This window comes from Protomyctophum bolini, assembly GCF_963924005.1.
Source record: "Protomyctophum bolini genome assembly, chromosome: 6".
Lineage (NCBI taxonomy): Eukaryota > Metazoa > Chordata > Actinopteri > Myctophiformes > Myctophidae > Protomyctophum > Protomyctophum bolini.
In genome coordinates, this window is record NC_137867.1 from 47,987,521 (window position 1) to 48,012,520 (window position 25,000).

General features: G+C 43.6%; 2 protein-coding genes across 3 annotated transcripts in view; both read right to left on the bottom strand.

The window, feature by feature from the left end:
- abcb6a (ATP binding cassette subfamily B member 6 (LAN blood group) a) overlaps positions 1–4,761 on the bottom strand; it is a 31,831-nt gene extending 27,070 nt beyond the window's left edge. The window contains exons 1-2 of the mRNA XM_080765954.1: positions 4,549–4,761; positions 554–873 (exon numbers count right to left, since the gene is read on the bottom strand). Coding sequence (XP_080622080.1) covers positions 554–840 — 287 coding nt within the window. The 5' untranslated portion in view covers positions 841–873; positions 4,549–4,761. The remainder of the gene's footprint in view (positions 1–553; positions 874–4,548) is intronic.
- Positions 4,762–6,474: 1,713 nt separating this feature from the next.
- Positions 6,475–17,196, bottom strand: LOC308316437 (uncharacterized protein). 2 transcript variants are annotated; one of them, XM_080765071.1, is made up of 6 exons: positions 17,030–17,196; positions 13,692–13,788; positions 12,971–13,135; positions 11,512–11,688; positions 9,033–9,141; positions 6,475–7,732 (listed from the first exon to the last, which is right to left on the bottom strand). In XM_080765071.1, exons 1-6 carry the CDS (start codon positions 17,152–17,154, stop codon positions 7,674–7,676), a joined length of 732 nt encoding a protein of 243 aa, XP_080621197.1. In that variant the 5' UTR covers positions 17,155–17,196; the 3' UTR covers positions 6,475–7,673. The 2 variants fall into 2 exon arrangements, with proteins under 2 accessions (XP_080621197.1, XP_080621196.1); XM_080765070.1 differs by having other exon boundaries at positions 9,033–9,144.
- Between the last annotated feature and the right edge of the window lie 7,804 nt (positions 17,197–25,000).

Genomic DNA, 25,000 nt, shown 5'->3' on the forward strand with positions numbered 1-25,000 from the left:
CGTGGCCGGTCCCAACCTCTGGAACGCCCTGCCGCTCCATGTTCGCGCTGCTCGGTCTTTGACGGTTTTTAAATCCTTATTAAAGACTCATTTTTTCTCTATCGCTTTTAATTCAATTTAATTTAAGTCTGCCCACGAGCTATGTTCCTATGGACTGCCAATTCAATTTTACTTTTTGCTCTCTCTTTGAATTTATTGCTTTATTTTATCCCTTTTTCTGTTTGCTTGTGTTTGTATTTTGTAATTATGCTATGCAAATGTGAAGCGCTTTGGTTCGACCTTGGTCGATGTAAATGCGCTGTATAAATAAAGTTTGATTTGATTTGATTTGATTTAGCATCCGTACAGCAACAAGAGAAGGATAGCATGTTAGCATCCGTACAGCGCCACGTAGCCGCGGGAGCTCTGAGCCACTGAGAACAAGAGAAGGATTATCTTTATATCAAGTACTTCATACCAGCCCCTTATGAATTGTCTCCACCAAAAATAAGAAAATAAGAAAGCATTCAAGCATGGAATTCTCCTTTAAAAGAATGATAAACAATGAACCCACCTCGCGGCCCTCCACAGCGTGCCTCCCGCCGCCTGGACGACCAACAGGACGGTGACGGCTTGCTGCAGGCCGTACAGGCGGCTCCGCGGGACGAACTTGGGCTCCATGGCCGTGCCGTAGCGGCCGTAGAGCACGCAGTGCGCCGTGCCCAGGAGGCACGCCAGGCTGAGCAGCACCGAGGGCACCAGCGTGAAGTAGAAGCAGGGCGCCACGCCGCCGTCCACCCACGTCACGGACCACGCCGCCGACGCGTTGGCCTCGCAGTAGCTCCGCGGCAGCGCCATCATCTGGTGGCTGAGGAGGATCAGGCCCCCCGCTGGCTGCAACGGGACCCGGAGAGAGAGAGAGAGAGACACACACACGGGAGAGACAATCTTGGTTAACACATTTGGACCCCGAGGACGATTCTACTAAATGTCTTTCTACATTATGACTGTAAGGGCCAAAATGACCACATTTATGCAACCTGGGGGTGGCGCTGTTGTTACTTAAGCGTCAAGTTCACAGTCATGGTGAGGGGAAGGATTGACCCGGAAGGGCAAACGGCTTTGACCGCAGGTACGTCAGCACTGTGAAATGGTTGGAGCGAAATGTTTGTCTGTTTCTGTCTGAAGTATCCATTGTCTGTAAATCTGTCTAATTATGGTTTATCTTTAACACCGCAGATCTGATGCTGTGCACAACACTGTACATGGTGAAATAAATACGTAAAAGCCAAAGGAGAGATGCCTGTGTGTACGTTATTGGGGCTGACACACAGGAGTAAACAACACAGCATTTGAATGGCGCGTCAGTCAGGTCCAGCGACGGGATCAATTCCTTGAGAGATCCGAGGCTCTCACAATGACAGTTTTCTGAAAAACCCTATGTTTCTGTGTGTCAGTGAGTGGTTCTCACAGGGTTAAAACCCTGTGTTTCTGTGTGTCAGTGAGTGGTTCTCAGACATTTTCATGTCGAGGAGGACGCCCAAAAATATATGTATTTGACCGCCGACGACCCCCCGCCCCCCCCCATCTGAAAATATGTTGTTCCAGAGACCCTCCCCCCCCCCCCAGAAGCAAAGATATGAGTTAAAAGCGTTGAAAGAATATACATAAAAGATTTGCGCCACATTTTCTCAAAAATAGCAGACCTACCACAAGGTATGAGCTTGTAGACCTGCTATTTTTCCAACAGCTAAAAGGATAACAGAACGCTTAAAACACCAAAAAAAAGGGGTTCCCGTTCAGAATGGGTTAATTCACCCTTTGTCAGGTCCCGCCCCTCTTCGCACCCATTGGTTGCCGTTTCGTGGTTCGTCAGTTGCTTCGTATTGATATCAATTATTATTTTAAACTAAAGGAACATCACAGGTGCAGCATGGTGACTGAGCATATCATGTTTGTTTTGATTTTATTTATTTATTTTTAAATGATGTTGTGGGCCTGGGCCGTGGCTCAGCGGTCCAGGCACCTTGGCCGGTAGTCGGAGGCTGGCAGTGTGCCGCGGGTTCGACTCCCGATCCCGACGGCATTTACACTGCATGTCATCCCCCTCATCTCTCTCCCCCATTTCCTGTCAGCCTACTGTCTGTCCCTCCGTAAAATATATAAAAAAAACATACTCTCCCCCCATGCCTTCGGCCTGGTGGAGACAATAAAACATACTCTCCCCCCATGCCTTCGGCCTGGTGGAGACAATAAAACATACTCTCTCCCCCCATGCCTTCGGCCTGGTGGAGACAATAAAACATACTCTCTCCCCCATGCCTTCGGCCTGGTGGAGACAATAAAACATACTCTCTCCCCGTGCCTTCGGCCTGGTGGAGACAATAAAACATACTCTCTCCCCGTGCCTTCGGCCTGGTGGAGACAATAAAACATACTCTCCCCCCATGCCTTCGGCCTGGTGGAGACAATAAAACATATTCTCCCCCCGTGCCTTCGGCCTGGTGGAGACAATAAAACATACTCTCTCCCCCCATGCCTTCGGCCTGGTGGAGACAATAAAACATACTCTCTCCCCCCATGCCTTCACCCTGGTGGAGACAATAAAACATACTCTCCCCCCATGCCTTCGGCCTGGTGGAGACAATAAAACATACTCTCCCCCCATGCCTTCGGCCTGGTGGAGACAATAAAACATACTCTCTCCCCATGCCTTCGGCCTGGTGGAGACAATAAAACATATTCTCCCCCCATGCCTTCGGCCTGGTGGAGACAATAAAACATACTCTCCCCCCATGCCTTCGGCCTGGTGGAGACAATAAAACATATTCTCCCCCCATGCCTTCGGCCTGGTGGAGACAATAAAACATACTCTCCCCCCATGCCTTCGGCCTGGTGGAGACAAAAAAACATACTCTCCCCCCATGCCTTCGGCCTGGTGGAGACAAAAAAACATACTCTCTCCCCATGCCTTCGGCCTGGTGGAGACAATAAAGGCGAAAGCAGCAACAAAAAAAGATGTTGTAGCAAATTCAACATAAACAAGGCAGAATCATAGAAAAATAAATGAGAATCGTGTGATCTCAATTCTCGTGGAGGAAAATTGATATTCACATTTGAGCTTGAACTGATATACTGATCTGATTGCACGTGTGCGCACACACACACACACACACACACACACACACACACACACACACACACACACACACACACACACACACAGTCTCACACACACACACTATATTTCCTAATGAACCAGGCTGGGTGCACTTCCCCTTCTTGACATTTGAACTCGGTGGAATTTCTTCACCTCCAACTTCCAATTAAATTACAACATAGAGCACCGATGTCTGAGGTCAATATCGGTAGAGCGGGTTCATGTACTTTTTGTGCCTTGCATGGTTTCCTCTGTCATCGGCGTGTGAATGTGTGTGTGTGTGTGTGTGTGTGTGTGTGTGTGTGTGTGTGTGTGTGTGTGTGTGTGAATGTAATGCACAATCTATGTAAAGCGCCTTGGATAAAGGCGCTATATAAATGCACCATACTGTAATGTTGTCCTACTGTGTTTAATATCATTACGCCTGTAATGTTGTCCTGCTGTGTCTGTGAAGCAGTGATAGACTCACTAGATAGGGATATAATACAGCATTGGGTATTAAGTATGACTGAAGCTTTAAGCATTAATACTGGGTGTTTAATGTGTATCTTATCTGGGGTGAAGCAGTGATAGCAACTCACTCCGTAAGAGAGTGATATAATACACTAAATACAGCATTGGGCATTTCAAGTATAACTTTAAGCATTAATAGCAGCAAACATGTGTGAACCGTTGTTAGAAAAGAAGGTTAGCCTTAACTTAGACTTAGATAGCATTTGATAGACTTATAGCATGTTATGTAGACAGTAGACAGCACTAGAATTGCATTGTATATAGTCATAGCACGCCATAGTACATATGTATAGCATAGTGTATATATGTATAGTTTATATAGTTTAATTATATAGATATTCCACTGTTACTTTCTTAGCTTACGCACGTTTCATGATAAATGTTTTTATGTGATGTATTCCCATGCTTTTGTTCTTGCTTAATGTAAGTCGCTCTGGATTAAGAGCGTCTGCTAAATGCCTAAATTGTAAATTGTAGACTCTTAACCACCCTAAGGAAGGACTACCTTCTGTACCAAGGACGTGCAACGTACGTACTACTGCTGCACATGTAAACAGAGCAGTGCTAACACGTTTTAATGTATACCATTTAAATAGTCCTGAGGAAAAGAATTGCTGCCATTTGACCCAAAGTGACTGCTATTTGTTCGAAAACATGTATAACGATGCAATGTGACATATATAGCCGTTTACACAATGCTGCACTGTCCAACTGTGTATATATAGATACATGCCCCAGTTTCAACCGTTTTTATTGTATTGTGATCAGTTGTGATTGCTTTGGCAATAATGTAAACGTTTTGTTTTCTCATGCCGCTTCATGAAGCTCCTTTGAATTGAATTGAATGAGTACTGTAATGTAATGTTTATCTGGTGTGTAGCAGTGAGTGAACTCACCTTGTGAAGCAGCAAGGCAGCAGAGAGAATTAATGTTGGTTGACACACTATTAAACACTAGTTATTATTAAAACACACTACTATAGTAAACAGCAGCCTGGTTGGCTGAACGTCACGCTATTAAACTAAAAAGGAACTTTAGCCAGTGTTATATTGTAGAGTCGTTGACGCCGGTCTCCATGTTGTATTATTAGTAGTAAGTAGTGACTCCTGTCCCTCACAGACAGTCCTTATCTGATCACAACATTCACCAAGAGTCTGGAGAGGGACGCTGGAGCGGAGCCCTGATTGGCTGGCTGCAGCATCCGTCCCATCGTCTGGAGGGACGGTGGGACGGAGCGCGAGCCCTGATTGGTTGGCTTCGTTACCTACGTCGGTTGGCCCGGCAACTTCGCTGCTGCTACCTGCATGGCTACAGACAGTACTCGGCACCACGGCGGCCCCTTGTGGCCGTGAGAAGCCATGTCTGAAAAGCTGTTTATTAAAATGAAAGGACCACAACCTATCTCCATGGCACGATTAATTTCACTGGAAGACGGTTTCTGAACTGCCCACAGTCCTCCAGATTCAGAGAAATTCCATTCACAAAATGGACAAAGTGATCTAGACTTCACTAGAGGCAATCATGAATGTATATGTTTGGCTATTATTGGCGGTCTAGATTGGTAGATTCTATATAGACAGCCAATGGCCAAACATACATTCATGATTCTCTCTCTACGCATGCCGATATGATAATGATAATTATATAAACACTATTTTTGTCCCCCATATTTCTTTACTATATCAGCTCATTATAGCTGTGCCTTCAGCCCATACATATTTTGGCATGGACATAATGTCCACTGCCCATGTCTACTAAAGTGTTGTGTTAATTGTTGTGGACAGACAAGTTGTAGTCAGTGTTTTAATGTTTGGAGGAGGCCAGATTAAAAAAAATAAAATCCAGACTATGAAAGAGCCTATACTCTATAGCCTACAACACAGGACTAACTGGTTAATGTGTGTTTTGTAATACTAGAGCAGACGTAGAATACACACACACAGACAGGCTGGGTGCTGGACTAAATAAACTTCAGTAGGTATTGGATGGAGCCCTGTTGCACACCACACAGGTACAAGAAAGACGTTCTTTATTGAAACAGCTTTTCAGAATTATTTTTAGAATCTGATCCGAATGGGTTAACTAAAGAAAGTACATACGACTGAAATACCAAAATACCTTTGTTCACAATAGTAAAAAATACATTCAAACCAGTAATAGTCCAATAACTCAATCAGCTCATTTATAAGCTCCTGAAGCAGCTGATCCTCCCTGGTCAGCTATTTAAACTTCAGCACAACTTATAACTCAAAAAGATAACATAAAAGAAAAACGTACATACAAATGAAATGACCCGATAAGGAAATAATAACGAACTATAATGGAAAGTATCTTTTTCTCTCCTTTGATATGGACATCACAATCACATTGTACACGCTCATTGTACAATTCATAGATTGCCTGCCTGCCACCCACCCCTCTCTCACAGCCTGATCTCTGACCTTTTGCCCTCTGGGAAACGGTACAGGAGCATCAGTGCCAGGACAGAAAGAATGCGGAGAAGCTTCTTTCCCCATCAGGCAATCAGGCTCCTGAACTCTAGCCTCCCTGGCAGATAGGACATGAACTGTGATCCATGTTCAGTTTGTTTTAACCCATTCTGACCTGAGATCAGATTCATACGAGGTTTCCACGGGACACACACTGGTCTGATTAACCCATTCTGACCTGAGATCAGATTCTAAAAATGTCAGTCGTTCTTCGAATTTTTCAAAAATAGCAGACCTACAAGCTCGTATCGCGCCACTCGGTGGCGCGATATGAGCTTGTAGATCTGCTATTTTTCAATAGCTAAAGCATAACATGATGCCAACACCAAAATGGGTGCCCGGTCAGAATGGGTTAAATGGTTTTTTATTCTATTAATCTTTTTATGGATCCCTGTAGTTTTTAGGACTTATTTATACTTAGTATTGTCTTGCACTGATAATTTATTATTGTATGAGCCGTCTGTGCTGTCTTTTAACTAGGAGAAACGTCATTTCGTTTTTTTCTGCTGCTATACAGTTGGAAATGATGACAAAATAAAGCAATCTTGAATCTTGAATAGATGCATTGCTTACAGTTTTTTCAGGCCCGGTTATTGGTTTGGCGGCTTGAGCTCCAGGTCGTTAGGGGCGGAAAACCGACTGGAACCGGGGACGGACATTTCGAAAACTCGTATGAGTCATCATGTGTTGCTTCAGATTATACATTAGACTAAAGACTTTGTCACACGCAGTGCAGGTAAAGCGTTTTCCATCTGCATGAGTCGTCATGTGATACTTTAGAGTCCATTGGGAACCAAAGACATTGTCACACTCACTACAAGCAAAGGGTTTTTCACCTGTATGAGTTCTCATGTGTGATTTCAGATAAGATCGTCGACTAAAAACTTTGTCACACTCACTACAAGCAAAGGGTTTTTCACCTGTATGAGTTCTCATGTGTGATTTCAGATAAGATCGTCGACTAAAAACTTTGTCACACTCACTACAAGCAAAGGGTTTTTTACCTGTACAAGTTCTCGTATGTGTTTTTAGATTACACTTGCGACTAAAAACTTTGTCACACTCACTACAAGCAAAGGGTTTTTCACCTGTATGAGTTCTCATGTGTGATTTCAGATAAGATCGTCGACTAAAGACTTTGTCACACTCACTACAAGCAAAGGGTTTTTTACCTGTACAAGTTCTCGTATGTGTTTTTAGATTACACTTGCGACTAAAAACTTTGTCACACTCACTACAAGCAAATGGTTTTTTACCTGTACAAGTTCTCGTATGCGTTTTTAGATTACACTTGCGACTAAAAACTTTGTCACACTCACTACAAGCAAAGGGTTTTTTACCTGTACAAGTTCTCGTATGTGTTTTTAGATTACCCTTGCAACCAAAGAGTTTGTCACACTCGGTACAAGCAAAGGGTTTTTCACCTGTATGAGTTCTCTTGTGTTTTTTCAGAGAAGCTTGGTAACCAAAGAGTTTGTCACACTCGGTACAAGCAAATTGTTTTTCACCTGTATGAGTTACCTTGTGTGATTTCAGAGAAGATTGGCGATAAAAGAAACCTCCTCTTCACACACAGGAAGGACTGTGAGATCTAGGGGGAGGAGAGAAGCGGTAACGTCAGCAGAGACCAACTCAATGTGTTTTAAGATGGGATCAGATTAGGCATGTAACGATATATCGTATATCGATATATATATATATATATATATATATCGATATTATATCCCGACGATATGTATCGATTTATTACAAATTTATATCCATTCTTTAGGGGGGGCTAGTGTGTGATATGAAATGTGAGCTGTAATCATATTCACATGCTGTTGGAGAGAAATGAGACAGACTCCATGCAGTCACTTTCAGTAGTAGAGGCCTGCAGAGGGGAGCTGTGTGTGACACAGGTGATGGTCGTTATTGATGCTCATTAATACATCAAGGAAGGCAATTATGTTTCTGCACTGTCAAATAGGTCTACATCTATCCTAAGATGTTTCTGCACTGTCAAATAGGTCTACATCTATCCTAAGATGTTTCTGCACTGTCAAATAGGTCTACATCTATCCTAAGACGCCATCAAAGAAAATAAGAAATGTTAACTCGAGCCAGGTTTAAACATGAAAGCATGTTTACAGTTGTTGCACAGAAATGAAGTAATTTTACGTGAAAAGTAATGCTACTTTTGAAATGTAGTTAAAAGTGAAAAAAGCTTGGGGGATAGCTTTTTTCGGTCATTTGTCTGGAAAATAATTGTGTTGAAAATATCGTGAAACTCATATCGTGATACGTATCGTATCGTGAGTTGAGTGTGTCGTAACATGCCTCGATCAGATTGATTCTGGTGTTTCCAGGTTTTATAGTCCAAATACACACAGTATATGGTCTGACGTATCAAAAAAGGGTCGTGGACAAAGTATGAACTGTGTAACCAACCTACTAATCAGAATTTTAGTGCGAATCCAAACAGCACTAACCAATGTGTTTTTGTTTTGTTTTGTAAGATTTGTTTTTGGCTTTTCTGCCTTTATTGATCGTATCAATCAATATATGCCATATATGGTGGCGTGACGGACAGACTGACTGACTGGCTGGCTTGCATTATGTAACACATGCACAGCGACCCCCCCCCCCCCCCCTCTGGACATTGTGGTACTGCAGCTAAAACTCCACTCGGTGGCGAGCTTGTAGGTCGTGCTATTTTTGAAAAATCGAAAAAACATTTTTTTGAATCTGATCTCAGGTCAGAATGGGTTAATCAGACCAGTGTGTGTCCAGTGGAAACCTCGTATGAATCTGATCTCAGGTCAGAATGGGTTAAAACAATACTACAACATGACGTATCGGCTCCCGACCGGATCATGAACCCGTAAAGGAACGCAGCCCAGGCTACTCACAGCCAGTCTCAGTGCATGTCATGGGTGTCATGCCGCCATCAGTCCTCCGGAGGGCAGCAGAGCTCATGTGCATCCGACTACTGGACACACAGCCATCACTGTTGGACATCTGCTGCACACACACACACACACACACACACACACACACACACACACACACACACACACACACACACACACACAAAGCGATGGAGTTGGATTGGATCATTTTTGCATGTTTGAGTGCCGCACTATGAGCTTGTATATCTGCTATTGTTCAATAGCTGTATACTGTATAGCATAATGCTTAAAACACAAAAAGGGGTTCCCTTCCTGAATGGGTTAAAGCTGGCCTAAGGGGTGGAAGGCTATGAATGTCGTCTTGTTTTGGACTACAATAACATATTGTAGATAACTTATCTTCAGTGAAGACATGTGGCGTGTACAGGGGAGAAGCAGTGAAGACATGTGGCGTGTACAGGGGAGAAGCAGACATGTGACGTGTACAGGGGAGAAGCAGTGAAGACATGTGGCGTGTACAGGGGAGAAGCAGACATGTGGCGTGTACAGGGGAGAAGCAGACATGTGGCGTGTACAGGGGAGAAGCAGACATGTGGCGTGTACAGGGGAGAAGCAGACATGTGGTGTGTACAGGGGAGAAGCAGACATGTGACGTGTACAGGGGAGAAGCAGTGAAGACATGTGGCGTGTACAGGGGAGAAGCAGACATGTGGCGTGTACAGGGGAGAAGCAGACATGTGGCGTGTACAGTGGAGAAGCAGTGAAGACATGTGGCGTGTACAGGGGAGAAGCAGACATGTGGCGTGTACAGGGGAGAAGCAGACATGACATGTGGCGTGTACAGGGGAGAAGCAGACATGTGACGTGTACAGGGGAGAAGCAGACATGTGGCGTGTACAGGGGAGAAGCAGACATGTGACGTGTACAGGGGAGAAGCAGTGAAGACATGTGGCGTGTACAGGGGAGAAGCAGACATGTGGCGTGTACAGGGGAGAAGCAGTGAAGACATGTGGCGTGTACAGGGGAGAAGCAGACATGTGGCGTGTACAGGGGAGAAGCAGACATGTGGCGTGTACAGGGGAGAAGCAGACATGTGGCGTGTACAGGGGAGAAGCAGTGAAGACATGTGGCGTGTACAGGGGAGAAGCAGACATGTGGCGTGTACAGGGGAGAAGCAGACATGTGGCGTGTACAGGGGAGAAGCAGACATGTGGCGTGTACAGGGGAGAAGCAGACATGTGGCGTGTACAGGGGAGAAGCAGTGAAGACATGTGGCGTGTACAGGGGAGAAGCAGACATGTGACGTGTACAGGGGAGAAGCAGTGAAGACATGTGGCGTGTACAGGGGAGAAGCAGACATGTGGCGTGTACAGGGGAGAAGCAGACATGTGGCGTGTACAGGGGAGAAGCAGTGAAGACATGTGGCGTGTACAGGGGAGAAGCAGACATGTGGCGTGTACAGGGGAGAAGCAGTGAAGACATGTGGCGTGTACAGGGGAGAAGCAGACATGTGACGTGTACAGGGGAGAAGCAGTGAAGACATGTGGCGTGTACAGGGGAGAAGCAGTGAAGACATGTGGCGTGTACAGGGGAGAAGCAGACATGTGGCGTGTACAGGGGAGAAGCAGACATGTGGCGTGTACAGGGGAGAAGCAGTGAAGACATGTGGCGTGTACAGGGGAGAAGCAGTGAAGACATGTGGCGTGTACAGGGGAGAAGCAGACATGTGGCGTGTACAGGGGAGAAGCAGTGAAGACATGTGGCGTGTACAGGGGAGAAGCAGACATGTGGCGTGTACAGGGGAGAAGCAGTGAAGACATGTGACGTGTACAGGGGAGAAGCAGACATGTGACGTGTACAGGGGAGAAGCAGTGAAGACATGTGGCGTGTACAGGGGAGAAGCAGACATGTGGCGTGTACAGGGGAGAAGCAGACATGTGACGTGTACAGGGGAGAAGCAGTGAAGACATGTGGCGTGTACAGGGGAGAAGCAGACATGTGGCGTGTACAGGGGAGAAGCAGACATGTGACGTGTACAGGGGAGAAGCAGACATGTGACGTGTACAGGGGAGAAGCAGTGAAGACATGTGGCGTGTACAGGGGAGAAGCAGTGAAGACATGTGGCGTGTACAGGGGAGAAGCAGACATGTGACGTGTACAGGGGAGAAGCAGACATGTGGCGTGTACAGGGGAGAAGCAGACATGTGACGTGTACAGGGGAGAAGCAGACATGTGACGTGTACAGGGGAGAAGCAGACATGTGACGTGTACAGGGGAGAAGCAGACATGTGACGTGTACAGGGGAGAAGCAGACATGTGACGTGTACAGGGGAGAAGCAGACATGTGGCGTGTACAGGGGAGAAGCAGTGAAGACATGTGGCGTGTACAGGGGAGAAGCAGACATGTGGCGTGTACAGGGGAGAAGCAGGTGAAGCAATTAAAAGTATTATTTACATTTCCATGTTTACTCTAACTAACCTCATCCGTCTCCAATGAAACGGCAACCGGGACAGAAGTAGTGGCTGGTGCTTGAACCATGGAGGCCGTCCACGTCAAACCAGGGCGAGGGACTTGAACCATGGAGGCTGTCCACGTCAAACCAGGGCGAGGGACTTCGGCCCGTGTGTCTCCTGCACTTAAACGTTGAACAGCACGCTGCAATGTGGACGAGAGAGAGAGAGAGAGAGAGAGAGAGAATTACTATGATTAGTAATGTAAAGGTGTGATTGAAACATTTTCATTGGATAACCTTTATTAACCCATTCTGACCTGAGATCAGATTCTAAAAATGGTCTGTGTGAAAATGACAGTTTTCTGAAAAATCGTTCTTCGATTTTTTCAAAAATAGCAGATCTACAAGCTCGTAGCGCGCCACTCGGTGGCGCGCTTTGAGCTTGTAGATCTGCTAAAATGGGTTAAAATAAAAGATAATGCACTACTACTACGTCTAAAGGAATACCCAACGACTCGCCCCTTTACCAACTCGTCCCTGTGCAATCTTTTAATGTCGTTAACAGTTAATTTAGTATTTCCCTCCCTCTCTGAAATCTGAAATGATCTTGTATACAGATTAATTTGATTGTATAGTAGTCGTATATTAATCTATAGAGTATATAGTAATCTCTGTACTCTCTAAAGAATAACATGACACAGAGACGGTGGCTGCTTAATTAAGTTAATTGAGGACCTTCTAGCTGCTAGACTATGTGTTTAATAAAACGAAATGAACTGCTAGAATCTAGCAGTTCATTTTGTTTTATTAAACACATTTCTTCCATGTTGTAGCCCACGTTTTGTAATGGCATCATCATGCTATTATGCCCGTGGATATACAGAGTGAACTTAAAGGAGAATTCCATGCTAGAAGGCTTTCTTATCTTTCTTTGTAGTCGTTACGTCCCCACCAAAGAGGTCCAAGTGTTTTTTTGTGCAAAAACTCCTTATTGGCTATTTTCCCTACCATAAGCCCTCAATGAATTGCATTGCATTGAATGGGGCTATGGGGTGTTATGCTAGTTCGCTTATTTCCATCGAAAGAAGTAGTAAAGTGTGCCGCTTGGGATATTATTTACATTATGAAGAGAGGATATATACAAAGAAATTATAATTTTGAGCGATGGAAATAAGCGAATTAGCACAACACCCCATAGCCCCATTCAATTCAATGCAATTCATTGAGGGCTTATGGTAGGGGAAATAGCCAATAAGGAGCTTTTGCACAAAATAACACCTGGACCTCTTTGGTGGGGACGTAACAACTACAAAGAAAGGTAAGAAAGCCTTTTAGTATGGAATTCTCCTTTAACAATGATACATTAATATGATAATACCTTTTATATAATCACCAACATGAATTATGTTTGTTATTTACAGCTAGATAAGAGTAGTGGGGCGAGATGGGAAAGGGGCGACCGTACCCGTTACCGTCTAAACTGACCTGTACTGAATCAAGTGAAAAGACCACTTGAACTGATGTCTTCAAGCGCCGGCGAAGAGCTGGCTCTTGAAAGGCAGAGACTGTTGCAGGTGTCGTGGAAGGTTTAGGGACATCGGTATCGTCTTTTAGGCCGTTGTCTTTTACACCCAGCAGGCTCACAGCATGCTGCAATGTGGACAGAAGACGGGGGGGCATCTTGAAATGGGTTTCTGAGCTCAATTGCACCCAGAAAATTTGCACCGGGAATTTTTAACATGATTCAGTAGATTTTCTGTGGCTCAGAGAAACTCCCAGACCACAGAAAATCCACTGAATGCGCATAAAGGTTGTTTGGGTGTTAATTGAGGTCAAAGAACCTAAAAGAAAAACGAAAAATAAAAGTAAATGAAAATTGATGTCATGAAACCTTTGAACAAATATCACATATAGATAGTTTATTATTTGTCTCGGTCATGGTCTATCCAGCATTATTACATACAGAAAAGGGGTTGACAACATGATACAATTGACCGAAAAGGAAAGGGCTGAAGTCGAAGCTTATTATGCCCACCTTTTTGAGACTTCAGTAAATCTCACGGAAGGAAAACAAAGACTGAATAAAGAAATCAGATTTCAACATTGCTGCATTTCTAATAAAAAGTATAAACTAAATCAGATCATATTTGGGTGTATGGCTGAGGTGGCCTATAGGAAAGTCTTCCCCTCATTCCCCCAATAATACCTCATTCCATGCAAACGGTGATGGCCCGGCAGCTTTGCCCTTCGGGAAACGCCAACTGCACACCCTTGAGTTGCAGTTTGGGGTGAAGTTGCGACGCCTGTAAATAGAAGATTTATATTACTCATGTGCACAAGAATTACAGAAGCAATATTATAGGCGATGAAAAACACATTATAGGCAATGAAAAATGTAAATGTCAGTCCAACAATATAATTCGTTTGAGATAAGTTAATTTGTTTGTTTTAAAGAGAAACAAATTCAAATGAAACAGTGGCTCAGGGGTAGAGTGACCGGATGGGAACCGCAAGGTTGCCAGTTCAAACCCGGGCTCCCCCAGAGTTAGTGTCGAAGTGTCCTTGAGCAAGACCCTTAACCCCTAATTGCTCCTGATGTGCAGGTTGGTGCCTTGCATGGTTTCCTCCGGCATGGGTGAATGGAATGCACAATCTATGTGAAGTGCCTTGGATAAAGGCTATATAAATGCTCCATTTACCATTCATACAAGAGTTGCAGAAGTTAAACTATTGTAATAAAACAGTGGTAAGAGCTCCGTTTCTATTCTAAGCTCCATCTCGAAAGTGATAGTCCATGAACAGGTTGAGAAGTATCTTGCCACAAAAAAAATGAATGTACGAATTCCAATCTGGCTTCAGAACATCCCACTACACTGACACATGCCTAGCATTGCCTCCTCTATTTGAGCGACCACATCAAACAAGAGGTGGATGCTGGCAAATACTGTGGCATGGTCAAGCTGGACCTCCAAAAGGCTTTTGACACTGAACCACTCCATACTGGTAAACAAGCTAAAAGCAATTTGTTTTGATAGCACATCAGTGAGCTGGATGTAATCCTACCTGGAGGGGAGAGAACAGATGGTGGAGGTGAACAGAACACTGTCCCCCCCCCCACTCCCAGTAAGCTGTGGCGTCCCACAAGGAAGCATACTAGGGCCTTTACTGTTCCTAATTGCGAACGCAGTGAGCACTTACTATGAGACCTAGCAGATCATGTCTGTGTGTCTGTCTGTCTGTCTGTCTGTCTGTCTGTCTGTCTGTCCCGCTATCCAAATATGGAGTGTGTTGCATCAGCAATCACTCAGCTCCATATATGGGCACAAAAGGGGCCAGGTCCACTCAGCTCCATATATGGGCACAAAAGGGGCACCATATAAGGAGTCCCCAAAGCAGCTATACGTCCAAAACCCAAATATGAGCTGCGTTCGCTTCCCGCGTTTGCACGTCTTACTCGTATATGTTAACGACATGACATCAGCTTGTGACTGCAACTTGTTCCTGTTCGCAGTTGACTCAGCACTGCTGGTCTGGGACAGGAACAAGCTGCAGGTTGAAAAGGCCCTCAGCTCTGAGCTGGGTAAATCTGCACCTGGCTCGCTGATAAAAACTGATCAAATAGTGATCTCAGCGAGGCTGATGACTTCTTGATTAGAGTGGGTGACAATATTATCACACAACATGATTAAATTACCTACCTAGGTTCCATCCTGGAGGCCAATCTTTCCGGTGATAAAATGGCCACCAACGTAATCAAAGAAGTCAACCAAAGAACAAGATTCCTAATACAGGATCTCCTCACTGGTCAACAAAAACACCTTGAAGACCCTAACAGGAGCCCTAGTACAAGGTTTCTACGACTCTCTTGGTACCACAGCACCTCAAAGGCCCTTAAGACATCCAAAACAAACTTCAGGTTACTACTTGCCTCACTCCTCAAACCCACCTCACCCCTGCCCATGTTTACAGACTGGAATGGCTTAGGGTTGACGACAGAGTACAGCATCTTGCAATGGGTCTGGTCCACAAGATTCAATACAGCACCAAGATACAGATCTTGTACCCGTCTAAATACTTCCTTATTGTCAACGAAGTCCACACCCATAACACAGAGGGAGGGAGCGCTACTAACCACCTAGATTCGGCGCAAACAAGGGACCAAATTATTTTCACTCCTATGCCACCAAAATGTGGAACGCCCTACCAACAGTCATTAAGACCTGCAAATCCCATGACTCCTTCAAAACCGTTCTCAAAGGGCAACTACGGACGGCCGCAGTATGAAACTGGCCCCCGTAAAACCTGAATCCCCCCCCCCACCCCTTTTGCCCCTCACTGTATGTATGTTATATATACTATTGTAGGAGTGCCTTATTGTGTCTATCCACCACACTATAGTATATTTGTACGTATCTAATGTTATGATGAATTGAACATGGTGGGCCCTATTGTAAACAAGTGTAATGCTTTATGGTGTCGTCCACATAGTTAACAGTTTTGTTTTGAGTTGTGCTTGAAATGTACTGTAATTCTCCCGTTCATAAATTCATCAATCAATCAATCAGCTGAGCACATTCATTGGGAATATCTATAAAATACACCTTATTCATGCAATTGTGCTGTAGTAACTTTATTAGACGGATAAGACCCTAGAGATGCATATATGCATCATCTCGTTTCCAAGGGGTCCTTTATAATGGGATGAATCTATAGAGTTGCAAAACCCTCATACAATTTGCGTTTGCGATCTGCTTGTATTAAACGACGTTAAAAATCATCAACATTGCAGCTCTAGGCCAAGCTTGAATTATCCTCTTTCAATTTTTGTTTCATAACAATCCACGGTATACATTAGCCCAAATTTTTAGATTCTCGTAGAGGTTTTTTTTCGATTCTGACGAATCAGAATCGAAAAAAACCTCTACGAGAATCTAAAAATTTGGGCTAGGTATACATGTTAATTATGAGCTGCTTTCTGTCAAGAAATTCTCTGCAGGTTATTATTTTTGTAACTATTGAACGGGTCGTGACTCGTGCTGCTGTCTCCTGCATTATGTACAAATTCGAAACAGGACCGTTCAGTGTTTTACGACGTGCTTCCAAACTCCAACACTTAGAAAAACAATCACCTGCAGAGAATTTCTTGACAGAAATAAGTAGCTCAAAATGTCTACGGTGGATTTTTATGAAACAAAAGCTCGGCAGATTGAAAGAAGATAATTTAATTGGCCTATAGCTACAATATGTTGCGTTGGTGAGTTTAACGTCGTTTAATGGGGAGTCAATGGAGGTATTCTTTGCAACTCTAGATTCACCCCATTATTTAAAAAAAATCTAGAGTTGCAAATTGCGGCTACCCTACGCACTGATTACAAGTGTGTTGAGCAGAAAAGCGTCAAACACTTCACATACATCGATCCTTGAGGCGGATGGTACTTTTGTAGCCGTTTGACTGAATTAAAGTAATGTTAACACCGGGTTAGCTAGCCTGCATGCCCTGCACTGTCACGCCAAACGTAGTTATTTCTTCAAATTGCCACTTACCTTATTAACCGCAGCCTTTTCCTCTTTTCTTTGCGGTTGCAAGGAAAGCGGTAGAATGAGAGTTTGGTGGTTGTTTTAGTCTCAGATCGTTTCAAACACCGAGGGACACAGCACTGAGCCGGCATATTGACGAAAATAGTTGGACTTCCAAAAACCAAAACATTGCTGCGTTTCCACACGAACATATTAAGGGAGTGTACACATCGGTACACTCCGTAAATAAGTCCGTGTGGGGACCTTAGGTGGGGACGAGTTCCGCACACACAAAAAAAAGTCAGTTTTCTGTTATACTTTTCTTTCCTTTTTGTAAAGACCTGCTTCCTGTGTGAACGCCTGGACCCAAAACATTTATAATAAAGAAAAACAGTTTGCAGTTTGCAGAATTACATTCCAAGCACAACTCAATACAAAAACTGTTAACTGTGAGTGGAGGTCAATAAAGTCATTACAATTGTTTACAAGAGGGTCCACCTTGTTCAATTCATCACATTTATAGACGTACAAATGTACACTGAAATTCATCATAAAAGAGGTAAAAAGGCCAGTAACACTCATTTTGAGATGGGGGTCCCTGTAACAAACTCATTTTGAGATGGGGTCCCTGTAACAAACTCATTTTGAGATGGGTGTCCCTGTAACAAATTAATTTTGAGATGGGGGTCCCTGTAACAAACTCATTTTGAGATGGGGGTCCCTGTAACAAACTAATTTTGAGATGGGGGTCCCTGTAACAAACTCATTTTGAGATGGGGGTCCCTGTAACAAACTCATTTTGAGATGGGGGTCCCTGTAACAAACTCATTTTGAGATGGGGTCCCTATAACAAACTCATTTTGAGATGGGGTCCCTGTAACAAACTCATTTTGAGATGGGGGTCCCTGTAACAAACTCATTTTGAGATGGGGGTCCCTGTAACAAATTCATTTTGAGATGGGGGTCCCTGTAACAAATTCATTTTGAGATGGGGGTCCCTGTAACAAACTAATTTGAGATGGGGGTCCCTGTAACAAACTCATTTTGAGATGGGGGTCCCTGTAACAAACTAATTTTGAGATGGGGGTCCCTGTAACAAACTAATTTTGAGATGGGGGTCCCTGTAACAAACTCATTTTGAGATGGGGGTCCCTGTAACAAACTAATTTTGAGATGGGGGTCCCTGTAACAAACTAATTTTGAGATGGGGGTCCCTGTAACAAACTCATTTTGAGATGGGGGTCCCTGTAACAAATTAATTTTGAGATGGGGGTCCCTTAGCTGCAATTTGCAACTCTAGATTTTTTTACATTGTAAAACAAAATCTAGAGAGACTGACCAGAAAGACCAGTTGCAGACCTAGAACTAGATGACCTGAAGATGACACTTTGTGGTCAGTGAGACAATGTTTTGTATTCATTCTAATATCATGTAGAATGTATTTGTCACTAATCTGAGCACATGAAAAGTGTCTAACATTATATTTTGTCGTTAGAATCACATGGATTTACATTTGGTGATGGTGTGTGTTACTACTACTCTACTGGGGAGAAGACCTGGGAGGACAGCAGAGCATTCTGTACAGCCAGACAATCTGACCTGATGACCATAAAGAGCAGAGAGAAGCAGGTGCAGTGTGTGTGTGTGTGTGTGTGTGTGTGTGTGTGTGTGTGTGTGTGTGTGTGTGTGTGTGTGTGCGCGTGCACGATCACACACTCACACGTCACGTGCATGCTCTCACACATGGGTGTCCATTAGTCATTAGTGTATGCTTCAGTTGAGACAAACATCTATTGTACACACTGTACTTCAATAACACATCTAGTGTACACACTGTACTTCAATAACACATCTATTGTACACATTATACTTCAGTAAAGCATCTATTGTATGGATTGTACTTCTGCAACCATCTGCTTTTCTGTCCAGGACTTTGTTGTCAGAGTTAATGGCGAACACAGGGTGTGGATCGGATTGACCGACAGGGACGAGGAAGGAGTGTGGAAGTGGGTGGATGGAACACCACTGACCACAACACCGTAAGACTTGACCTTCATTATTCTACTAACACATATTAATTACATTAACCATACTTCTTTTTCACATTTTTGTCTAAATGGTAGCCTATTAAAACCTATAAATTATACTGTATCCGTTTCAATTCTCCAGTAAATGTAATACCAACAATAGCATAATTTGAAGTCACGATTTAACAAACAAAACCTTTAGAGAAACAAAGCCTTGTTGTGAAGGTATTGTAATGTATTAAATGTATCTACTTCTACAGGTACTGGTGGAGTGGTGAGCCTGATAATGATGGAGGACAAGACTGTGGTGATGAAGGAGGAGGACAAGACTGTGCTATATCTGGTTATGGACAATGGAACGACAAACTATGTTCTCAACTTAACCGCTGGATTTGTGAAATAGTTTTCTAGAGTTATCTAGTGATGGTGATGTGCATTAGTTAAAGGACCACTTCACCACTTTTCAACCTATCTTCACATAGTGGGTGCTCACCGATTCACAATCTAATCCACTTTTTGTTTTTGTACATCAAATACACGACCTGATGTGAGCTTGTAGATCTGCTATATTACCCCCCCCCCCCCCCCCCTGAATAGGCATGCTGGGGTTCAAGAGGATATTTGATATATTCATTATAGAGGGTATATCTATATGCGCATGACATCATCGTACCCGGAAGTTATACTGAGTGTCAGAAAGACTCCTTTCTGGCCTTGGCAGCCCAAACAGATCTGATTGCATTAACCCTCTAACACCCGCATTAATTTCTACTTGCAAAAAATAGATTTCAAGCTTACTACTACTTTGTACTACTAGGACTAAGACTAAAAAATATGTTTAAAAAAAAAATTACATTAGGGGGATATATCTTTCACAATAATGTTCTGGACATTCTAATGATCACAAAAAAATCATATATTACAATTATTTTACCTACTTTTAGGGTCAAAAGTCTTTTGCACAGAGTCCAGACATTTTTAATTTGTGTGAATTTCAGCCTCTGTGGGTGGTATTTATATGCAAATATCATGACCAATGGCATTGAAATGGCATTGCAATGAACATCACTGATGACGTTTAGGTGAAAAAAGAACAGAAAGAAATAATTAAGTAATTAATTAAAATATAATTGTTGCTATAAAGCAACGCTGGGTCTTAGAGGGTTAAACAAGGTTAATGTTAAACTGACTTTATGAATGTGCATACCCTCTATTTATGTAACACATGAATAATAGCCAGCATCTGTTTTACTCCCATTTTATCCCACAATTGTGCAACCCATTTTGTTCACCCATTGTCATTATCTAATGTAATTCTGGACGCTACACTGACTCCCTCTGCCAACCTGGGGAGAGCAACGGACTGACCTCATGAAGATCCTTTATATGTTCCTTCTTCTGTTTAATTGTAATGCCACAGACAGATAGATCAATAAAGTGTTTGTGATGAAACTGGGTTTGGTCCAAATCAGGTTGTTAATTAAAACACTTGTACATGAACTCTAATTACTGACACTGTAAATTACTGTTTACATTTCTAACATGTAGAATTGATCACATCAATGTTGTGTTTGTGACACCAGGGAGTTGATATAAACTGCTGTACCTCATATGATAAAGAGTATACACTTTAGTAACTAAATTAATGTACAGGATGTGCAGTTGAATAATAAACATCCCTGAGTTTGGACTTCTTTAAATGTAGGTCAACAGATGAGGAACAACTTCAGATATTTACATACTAGTCCATATCTAGACAATACCAGTTTAAATATAATTATATGTAAATGACTTCAAATGAGAAGTTCTGAAAAGGCAGGCGTACAGAATGACACAGTGGAGGAAGTTACTACTGCATGGGGCAGATCAGCTGTTGTCACTATTTTAAATGCTATTATAAAATACAACCCTAACACACTAAGACAATTAATACCTGTTGTCAATTACACTAGTATCCAGTTAACCCATTTAGACCTGATGTCGAAAATGTCTTATTTATCCTGACAGTTTTCTGAAACACCTATGTTTCTATGTCAGTGGTGCTCAAAAGGTCAAGTACCTTCAAAATGATCTGTATTTGACCGCGGATCCCCATCTGAAAATATGTAGTCCCCCCCCCCCCCCGTCCCCCCCCCCCGAAAGCAAAGATTTGAGTTGAAAGAATATATGCAAAGATTTGCACCACATCTTCGCACTATGAGCTTGTAGATCTGCTATTTTTCAATAGCTAAAGTATAAAGTCTGTGAAAAAAGATTTCACGTAAATTGCACCAGTGGCGTGCACAGACATTTCGAGGGGCAGGTGCTCAAGTGCAAAAAAGGGCACCTTGTGCAGCAGCGCGTGGAACCGGCCGGTTGCCTTAATTAACAGTGTGAGATTTAGAGATTTTGGTGCCTAAATAATATATTAGAAGCTTTTTATCAAGAATTGATCAATGTCACCATGGTCACCTTTTTCAAAAGGGCACATTGCCAAAAGGGCACCCCCTAGTGTCTATCTGTGCACGCCACTGCTGTACACAGACGGACGGACGGACGGACGGACGGACGGACGGACGGACGGACGGACGGAGTGCAAAAAATACCCTCTCCCCATGCCTTCGGCCTGGTGGAGACAATGAAGAAGTCATTAGTCATTTTTAACAGTCTGTGTTATTGCTAGTAGCCTAAATGTAAATTAACCACCATCATTGAATTACGTTTCCTCTGACATTTTGTTTAGGTTATCAAGTTCAAGTATCAAGTTTGCTACCGTATACTTCACTATTCTTTCAAAGCATGCATGTCATTTTCCTCTTTTGTGACATATGAGTCTAACAAGAAGTTTCAGAACCGATCAGTTTGACAATGAACTACAATGACTGAGGACGTGTATGTCAACACCGGGCCAAATCCGACCAAGAAGGTCAGATCTGGCCGAGGAGAGATGGAGATGCAGGAGAGAGGAGAGAGAGAAGAGGAGACAGGCGACATCTATCTGATTCCAGACGACCAGGACCCCATCTATCTGATTCCAGACGACCAGGACCCCATCTATCTGATTCCAGACGACCAGGGCCCCATCTATGTGACTCCAATCGACCCGGACCCCATCTATCTGATTCCAGACGACCAGGACCCCATCTATCTGATTCCAGACGACCAGGACCCCATCTATCTGATTCCAGACGACCAGGACCCCATCTATGTGACTCCAATCGACCAGGACCCCATCTATGTGACTCCAAACGACTCGGACCCCATCTATGTGACTCCAGCCGACCCGGACCCCATCTATGAGACTCCAGACCCTGGGACACAGAACAACACAGCAAAAGAGCAGCTTGGAGGTAACATTATAACTAATGTTGTATACAAAAGGTTAACTAATATATGTATGGATGTTAGTGTTACACAAGGACAGTGTAGTGGTGTAGGGTGAACTCTACTACTAAAACACACATACAATGTATATTCACTCCTAAAATGTTAATATTAAACTGTATATGTATATGGGTTAAAAAAAGGAAAGGAATACATCAATGATGTGTCTTTGTGTCATATGAAATTGGTAGGAGATTTCCAACTTTACAAGCAATTAAAATTGCGTGATTAAAAACAATATGCCATTTAGGCATAAATGGACTGAACACCTTTTTTTCCAATTGTAGGCTATAGGCGTAAGGGGCTTAATCATTCACCCATTTAAATAAGTGCTTTGATCTTTCTTCAGATAGACTGAGCACGTAATTATGCGAGATCCTTTTGGGGAGTCTGGAGGACGGGACCGCAGCACACACCAGCTCACATGACAGCCTTCATCCATATGTTTATGGTTCATTCATCAATCACTCCATAAACCTTGATTATTATGACTGCCTTGACATGCTACTGTATATCTGTCATGCAGGCATCACTCACCCACAGCACTTTTCACAGCAGTGCGCACGTGCATTACGCACGAATGGGTAAATTAATTAATATAGGCCTAGCCTACAAACGTATTCCATTCATGGCGATGCGACTGTGATGTGTCATGTAGCCTTGAGGTGCGTGCGTGCGTGCGTGCGTGCGTGCGTGCGTGCGTGCGTGCGTGCGTGCGTGCGTGCGTGGACATGACAGCAAGGCAGGCGAGGCGAGAGGGAAACAGACAGGGTAGGCCTAAAGCTTTATTTAATTCATGCAGGTGTTCGTTAATTCAAATACCGGTATATCTTTATATATTTAAGATACAACACACTGCATCGAGTTGGGCTTGCAGTTGTAAATTGCGTGTACATGCGTGCATCTGTGTGTGTGGGGGGAGGGGGGGGGGGCAGCAAGACAAGCGGGGAAACTTTTTTTATTGGCTTTTTCCATCATGTAACGGTTTCCATATACGTTGTTTGGTCGTATTGCAGTTATTCATGTCACAAACACGAGGGTGAGGCTTGATTTCATAGGGCGTGCCAGATTGATTTCAGCCGTCACATTTATCAACTAATTAGGAAGGAAATGAAGGAAGGATCAGCTGTTTGGGATCACTTCATAAATGTCATGCCGACCGACGTGAGTGTCTCCAAAACCGACGCTCGAATTTGAGGCAGATTTTACACTCGATTGATAAATGAGAGCCATTGACCCTGAATGCTATACTCTATTTCAGCTCAGTCAATTAAGAACATAAATTACTTACAGTATGCCATCACAACTTGTGACTTATTTTAAATGTCTTATTTTGGGACTATACTGGTTTAAACCTACAGGGAGTGTGACGATGGTGTCGTATGTTTTTCAGGCTCTGAAGACTCAAAGCGGAATCTCTACTTGGCTGCTGCTGCGGCGTGTGGGTGGCTGCTGTGTGTTCTCCTATTGGCTGGCATCATTGTCCTGGTGGTACTCTGTGAGTAAAGCATTCTATTCTTTACTGTTGATGGATGTTGAGGGAAACACTTTGGGCTCTATTGTGAGGAGGGTGGGTTGGCGCGAGGCCAAGGTCAAGGCTCTATTGTGAGGAGGGTGGGTTGGCGCGAGGCCAAGGTCAAGGCTCTATTGTGAGGAGGGTGGGTTGGCGCGAGGCCAAGGTCAAGGCTCTATTGTGAGGAGGGTGGGTTGGCGCGAGGCCAAGGTCAAGGCTCTATTGTGAGGAAGGTGGGTTGGCGCGAGGCCAAGGTCAAGGCTCTATTGTGAGGAAGGTGGGTTGGCGCGAGGCCAAGGTCAAGGCTCTATTGTGAGGAAGGTGGGTTGGCGCGAGGCATATCAGTGGACGGGGATCTTCTAAATGTCTGTAGGTGAAGTGTCTTGTTTTTCCATGTCTATACTCTATACGCACAGGTCTGCTGTTTTTCCATGTCTATACTCTATACGCACAGGTCTGCTGTTTTTCCATGTCTATACTCTATACGCACAGGTCTGCTCCAAGGTGTTTGCTTTTTATTCAAAACACCATAAATATGACACAACGTTTGGGCCGTGAACGAACGGCCTTCATCAGGTGATAATCGGCAGTATGTGTGGCGACTCCCTTTTAAACCCAGTCGTCACATCACGTGACTGATGACGACTGCATGGGCAGGTGATTCACTGACACCAATAAGTGACAATCAATATAACAATAGATATGAGTAACCACCACAGTTTACAATAAGGCAACACAGTTTCAAAAGAACAGTTTCAATAAAACTAGCTGGTTGTGTATCATATTTATGGTGTTTTGAATAAAAAGCAAACACCTTGGAGCAAACCTGTGTGTGGACTCTCCTCTCTTCTCTTCACCGTACGCAAGGGTTGACACTAAGGTCTCAGGGGTCAGGGGTTGACACTAAGGTCTCAGAGGTCAGGGGTCAGGGGTCAGAGGCACTTGCCCGTCGGGCAAGTACAGGTCATGGCCACTTGACCCCCAGAAATAAAATTCGCGTTCATTTTAACTTATTTTTTACGTTCTACTGCTTGCTTGAAACGTTTCCTTTACCGTTTGAAAACTGTTTTGTTTAAGTCACAGGAATACAGTAAA

Excerpts from the sequence above, each read along its gene's own strand:
- LOC308316437 (XM_080765070.1), bottom strand. The coding sequence starts at position 17,154 with ATGCCGGCTCAGTGCTGTGTCCCTCGGTGTTTGAAACGATCTGAGACT. Across the intron at positions 13,789-17,029 it reads AAAAGGCTGCGGTTAATAAG|GCGTCGCAACTTCACCCCAA; the intron begins GTAAGTGGCAAT and ends TTCTATTTACAG. Across the intron at positions 13,136-13,691 it reads CACCGTTTGCATGGAATGAG|CATGCTGTGAGCCTGCTGGG; the intron begins GTATTATTGGGG and ends TCCACATTGCAG.